This window comes from Palaemon carinicauda, chromosome 33 (genome assembly GCF_036898095.1).
Source record: "Palaemon carinicauda isolate YSFRI2023 chromosome 33, ASM3689809v2, whole genome shotgun sequence".
NCBI classification, from domain to species: Eukaryota; Metazoa; Arthropoda; class Malacostraca; order Decapoda; family Palaemonidae; genus Palaemon; species Palaemon carinicauda.
Genome location: NC_090757.1, coordinates 72,706,721 through 72,713,574, shown reverse-complemented (window position 1 = coordinate 72,713,574; position 6,854 = coordinate 72,706,721). Strand labels below are relative to the sequence as shown.

General features: G+C 26.7%; 1 protein-coding gene across 3 annotated transcripts; it reads right to left on the bottom strand.

Annotated features, from left to right (window-relative positions):
* Nucleotides 1-2,605: 2,605 nt before the first annotated feature.
* LOC137626339 (uncharacterized) lies at nt 2,606-6,530 on the bottom strand. Of its 3 annotated transcripts, XM_068357410.1 has the most exons (3): nt 3,063-6,530; nt 2,846-2,936; nt 2,639-2,710 (listed from the first exon to the last, which is right to left on the bottom strand). In XM_068357410.1, exon 1 carries the CDS (start codon nt 5,986-5,988, stop codon nt 3,904-3,906), a length of 2,085 nt encoding a protein of 694 aa, XP_068213511.1. In that variant the 5' UTR covers nt 5,989-6,530; the 3' UTR covers nt 2,639-2,710; nt 2,846-2,936; nt 3,063-3,903. The 3 variants fall into 3 exon arrangements, with proteins under 3 accessions (XP_068213512.1, XP_068213511.1, XP_068213510.1); XM_068357411.1 differs by lacking the exon at nt 2,846-2,936 and having other exon boundaries at nt 2,606-2,710; nt 3,325-6,530; XM_068357409.1 differs by having other exon boundaries at nt 2,846-6,530.
* Nucleotides 6,531-6,854: the final 324 nt, after the last annotated feature.

Here is a 6,854-nt window from a genome sequence, read left to right as displayed (position 1 = left end):
TTTTTTTTCTTTTATGGATACAAATGTCGATATTTTGAATTGTGTTTTCGAAATCACAACTCGAGAATATATATTTTAACTATGAAGGTTTTCAGCCCATATAAGTTCCTGCTGTAAACTACTTGAGATTTGAAATTGGTTACTGTATTACTACTACTATTATTCTTATTCTTATTCATTCTTATTCTTATTCATTCTTATTCTTATTCATTCTTATTCTTATTCATTCTTATTCTTATTCATTCTTATTCTTATTCATTCTTATTCTTATTCATTCTTATTCTTATTCATTCTTATTCTTATTCATTCTTATTCTTATTCATTTTTGTCGTCGTCATTTATTTTATTATTTTGTTATCATATAATTATTGTTTTTATTATTATAATTATTTTTATCAATTTATTATTATTATAATTATTTTTATCAATTTATTATTATTATAATTATTTTTATCAATTTATTATTATTATAATTATTTTTATCAATTTATTATTATTATAATTATTTTTATAATTATTTTTTTTATAATTATTTTTTATCAACTTATTATTATTATAATTATTTTTTATCAACTTATTATTATTATAATTATTTTTTATCAACTTATCATTATTATAATTATTTTTTATCAACTTATCATTATTATAATTATTTTTTATCAACTTATCATTATTATAATTATTTTTTATCAACTTATCATTATTATAATTATTTTTTATCAACTTATCATTATTATAATTATTTTTTATCAACTTATCATTATTATAATTATTTTTTATCAACTTATCATTATTATAATTATTTTTTATCAACTTATCATTATTATAATTATTTTTTATCAACTTATCATTATTATAATTATTTTTTATCAACTTATCATTATTATAATTATTTTTTATCAACTTATCATTATTATAATTATTTTTTATCAACTTATCATTATTATAATTATTTTTTATCAACTTATCATTATTATAATTATTTTTTATCAACTTATCATTATTATAATTATTTTTTATCAACTTATCATTATTATAATTATTTTTTATCAACTTATCATTATTATAATTATTTTTTATCAACTTATCATTATTATAATTATTTTTTATCAACTTATCATTATTATAATTATTTTTTATCAACTTATCATTATTATAATTATTTTTTATCAACTTATCATTATTATAATTATTTTTTATCAACTTATCATTATTATAATTATTTTTTATCAACTTATCATTATTATAATTATTTTTTATCAACTTATCATTATTATAATTATTTTTTATCAACTTATCATTATTATAATTATTTTTTATCAACTTATCATTATTATAATTATTTTTTATCAACTTATCATTATTATAATTATTTTTTATCAACTTATCATTATTATAATTATTTTTTATCAACTTATCATTATTATAATTATTTTTTATCAACTTATCATTATTATAATTATTTTTTATCAACTTATCATTATTATAATTATTTTTTATCAACTTATCATTATTATAATTATTTTTTATCAACTTATCATTATTATAATTATTTTTTATCAACTTATCATTATTATAATTATTTTTTATCAACTTATCATTATTATAATTATTTTTTATCAACTTATCATTATTATAATTATTTTTTATCAACTTATCATTATTATAATTATTTTTTATCAACTTATCATTATTATAATTATTTTTTATCAACTTATCATTATTATAATTATTTTTTATCAACTTATCATTATTATAATTATTTTTTATCAACTTATCATTATTATAATTATTTTTTATCAACTTATCATTATTATAATTATTTTTTATCAACTTATCATTATTATAATTATTTTTATCAACTTATCATTATTATAATTATTTTTATCAACTTATCATTATTATAATTATTTTTATCAACTTATCATTATTATAATTATTTTTATCAACTTATCATTATTATAATTATTTTTATCAACTTATTATTATTATAATTATTTTTATCAATTTATTATTATTATTATTGTTTTTATCAATTTATTTGTATTATTTGTATTATTTGTATTATTATTATTATTATTATTATTATTATTATTATTATTATTATTATTATTATTATTATTATTATTATTAGCTACGCCACAAACCTAATTGGAGAGAGCTGGATGCTTTAAGCCCAAAGGGTGCAGTAAGGAAAAATATCCCAGTGAGGATAGAAAATAATAAAATACAAGAGAAATAATGAATAATTGAAATAAAATATTTTAAGAACAGTAACAACATTAAAATACTTACATAGATAAACCATGAGAAACCATTGTGTCAGCCTGTTCAACATATAAACATTCAATGATATTCCCTGATTAAAGAGATCATTCGACCATCTGCCATGGCTGGAATAAAACTTTTAGAATACTGTTTAGTATTAAGCCTTTGAAGGAGACTATACGAATATTACTAATAACTGCATACCTAGGATTACGAACAGGATGGTACTGTCTTTGAAGATTTAAATGCAAAGGATGGCCAGTTAAGCTGAAATTTGAACATTCTACAATGGTAGTTAGGAAAACTCTTCAAAACAATTCACCAAATTTATTATAAACATTTCAGAGAAGTAAAAAATGCTATAAATTGTCTATTCCGATTGCTTGAAGGTGGTTATATCTAGGGGTAATTTCCAAACTACTTTCAGCTTTTCCAACCTCACCTGTATAAACAACAAAAAGGAATATATAAAGATAAAATAAAAGAAAGGAAAATATATAAATTCAATTTGAACAAAGTATATATAAATAAATCGTAAATTGCATATATAATCTATATAAACCTAATAAGCAATTACCGATAATGTTGGAAGTGCTCGCCAATGTAAGAAACCGGGAATTTATCCTCGGACTAAGCCACTTCAATTAAACATATGGATAAATGATATCCTGGAAAATGAAATACATTCCGACATCAAACAATATCCTGAAGCTATAAATATAAGCAATATAATTTTGTATAATGTATTCACTATAACATTCATCCTTCGAATTAAATCTAATATAAAGTCTCACCAATAATATAAATACGAAAGATGAACGCAGGCTGATAACCCAGGACGACCTAGCTTCACCAATTATACATAGGCAAAAGTATTGTACAAATAGAACAAATCAATATGAGGAGCTAATATCAAAACTAGTTTAATAGTACACAATATACATATCTATCAGAGAGGAAGGAATTTATTTTTATATTGGTGCTTTGAAGGCTTAAGGCAACGGATAATGATTACCATTAGACATTACGAAACCCCTAACAATGCTTGGTTCTCACCTTTATCCATGCAAGCTATGAGACGAGTCGAATGCCCTCGAAGTTTAAAGTTTCATGCCGAAGGAAGCTCAGAGTCCAAAGTAAGGGAAGTTAGTTCATGATGAATAACTTCGTCAATGCGGAAACACTTGAATCTCTTAACCCAGACATGGTTCGATAAAATAGCAGCACAGCACAAATTCAATGATAAAAATCTTGTAGCACGACTCTAGCAGCTCAAATCTTCGTGCCCAAATACTGCCAGTGAAGATATGGACGGTATGGTTTTCTAGGCCAGACTGACTTGGGTATATCCATGAACCTCCCAAGTAAAGAGAAAATGGCGTGATTAGAAGGCTTGTTAGCTAATTACTTAGCTCGTAGTAAGCAAGCAGGACTTAGATGGTACCAAGCATATAAATGTAATTTAACTAGTTATTTTAATAGTTTAAGAGAAAATTCCTCCTTACTTCAATAAATACATATATACATATACTAATAAACAAATGTAAGAAATTTTAATTTCCGTTTAGTCCACGGAAGAGGATGAAGATTTCTCAAAGGTAAAAAATCTTCATCGCTGTAAATGAACATATGAAATTAGTGCAACATTTTTCTTGTTCTTTCCTCACTTATCGTAGCAGCTTTTCTTTTAGGCCGCGTGGAAATTTTCTTTCTAACAGCACCAGGAACATTCTTATTATCAGTATTACAAACTACATCATCAGCAGTATTAATCTCAAGGAAAGGAATTATTTGACTTGCATGTAACTTACTAATCTTTTTAGTTTTCCCTTTCAGTACAGTTACTTGGGTCACCTCTCCCAAATCATTACTTAAAACTTCGCGAACTAATCCAAGGGGATAATTACTCCTTTTAGTATGTTCCTCCTTCACAAGAACTACATCTCCTGGCTTTATCAATGCATGAGAAACCGGACGATACCTGTCCTTTCGGTCAATAGCTTGATATAATAAATTACCTAAAAATTCATTATGATAAATATTATTAAGATTTTCTTTAACCTTGCACAACCCCTGGTAACTCCTCTCTGTGTCTCTGGAATCAAAATCTGGATCCTGTGGAATGCTCTGCAATTCAGGAATCAAATTTAAGGAAGACAGCTCATACCCTCTGATCAAATGTTCAGGGGTAATTGGTTCAGGAAGAGAATCTTTACTATCATTTCTAACAACTTCCTTAAAAGCTATGGGACGTCTATTAGCAAGATGGATCACATTACATACTAAAAATTCAAAATCCAAATAGGATAAAATGTTATTCTTTATTGCTCCAAAAATTAACCTTTTTACCATTTTAACGCACACCTCAACCATAGATCCCAACTGACTAGCACCTTTGCAATATTGTTGAAAGGAAAGAGGGGCAACATTATTTTCTTCAAAATAAAGCAAAGTTTCTGGATCCCTGATAAATGAGGTAATAATATTAGCTCCGGCTACAAGCTGCGATCCCTGATCACTAATGCACAACTGAGGGATCCCATACTCCAAGCAATGCATCTGAAAAGCTCTTAAAAATTCACTTACATTTAAACTTTTAACTATCTTTATATTAATTGCTCTAGACCACATACAAGTCAAACATAATAACCATACTTCATGTGTCCCACCACTAATTTTAACTGAAAACGGACCAAGATAATCTATAAATATATTGGCAAAAGGTACATTAGGTGGATTACAACGGAAATCTCTATAGAAATTCTGATTAAGTTTTATGTTACGACTATTGAACCGACGACAATGAATACACTGTTTCAAAGCTTTCTTAACAGTAGAAAAATGTTTGGGTATGAAATAATTTCTTCTTAATTCGGTCAATACGGCATAACTACCAGAATGAAGTAATTTATCATGAGCATTCATTATAATAAGTCTTGTGAGATAACTATCATTAGGCAGTAGAATGGGAAATTTGTTATCTTTGTTTAAATACCACTTCTTAAATTTACTTCTTACTTTAAGCAAACCTAGCTCATCAACAAATATGTTAAACTTGGTCACAATAGAAGGAATGTCTTTAATAGGCACATTAACTTGACTGAAATATTCAAAAACTTCAGGAAAATATTTCTTCTGCTCAAAAGATATCAATAAATTAATGGCTTGAGCAAAGTAGGGAGTACTAGAATCATCATTATCACACTTCAACCCTGCTCTAACTTTCCATTTCTGGACACACATCAAAACTCTCCGATATACTAGCACTAGTCTCCTAAAACTGGAAAACTTGTTAATATCAATGAGAGGCTCCGCACTGGACAAAAGCACAGAAAGACCATGGGAACAATTGTTCTCTTCACCAATTTCAAATGCTGGTATTGTGACTGATAGCTCTGGAATATTGGCTTCATCCAAACTAAGTCCTGAAAAATAATTTGAATTCATGAGCTGATTATACGACACACATCTTGTCACCAAATCTGCAGGATTTGCCTTACCAGAAACAAATTTAAAAGTAACAGGAAATATTTCACACTTTTTCTGAATATTATGAATCCTGTTGCGAACAAATGTTGTGTGTTTATTCATTTTATCTAGTTTAGATGAAGATGCATTAAGCCAATGTAAAGCACAAATGGAATCTGTATATAAAGTCATATTCACAATCTGTAGAGGCTTCATGCAATGTGACCCAGACAAGTCACTGAAAATTTCCATAGCACATTCTACTCCTTAACTTATTGCATTTAATTCAAGGGCTGGCATCGACTTTCCATCTAGCTGTTTATTAACTAGTCTATTCTTGGCATGAACGAAGCTAAGCTTATTAGTTTCCTTATGAAGCAAATAAAGGACACATCCATATATATCACGACTGGCATCAGTAAACACTACAATACTATATTTACCATTACGAGGACCAACAGATCTAGAAATACGTAAAGGTGCTGCTCTGTTACACTGCTTTGAAATATTTTGCCATTCCTTCTGCAACTCCTGAGATAGTATTTGATCCCATCCAAGTTTCTTTCGACATTGTAATTTGTGCATAAATAATCTACACCTGTTAAATAATGGCATATTAAATCCAAAGATATCGAACTGGGAAGCAATAAATTACAATATGGACCTTTTAGTCTTAGCTTCAGCATTTAGATTAATGGGCTTTGTAAATATCTCATCAGAGTACCTATCCCATGTTAGACCGAACAGTTTATTTATTTCAGGAGTGACTACTTTATTCTCTACATCAATTACATCTTGTAAATCCCTATCATTAGTGACTATCTGTTGAACCTTGAAATTGTATGGCTCAAAAATACATGGAATCTGTTTATAAGCCCAATATAAACTCTGAATCATTGAAAGTAACACCTCCATTATCCATATATTTAAGTGAATATATTGAATCCTTCAATTCAGACAACATTGACTGGTCAGATGCTTGTGCAACTAATATGTAATACAGAGATATCATAAGTAAAAATGGGCTGCATCTTAATCCAAACGGAAGCCTAACATTCTTAAATGCAACCAAGGAAAAATTTCCCTTACTAACATTCTTGTACCAGTAAAACTGTAAT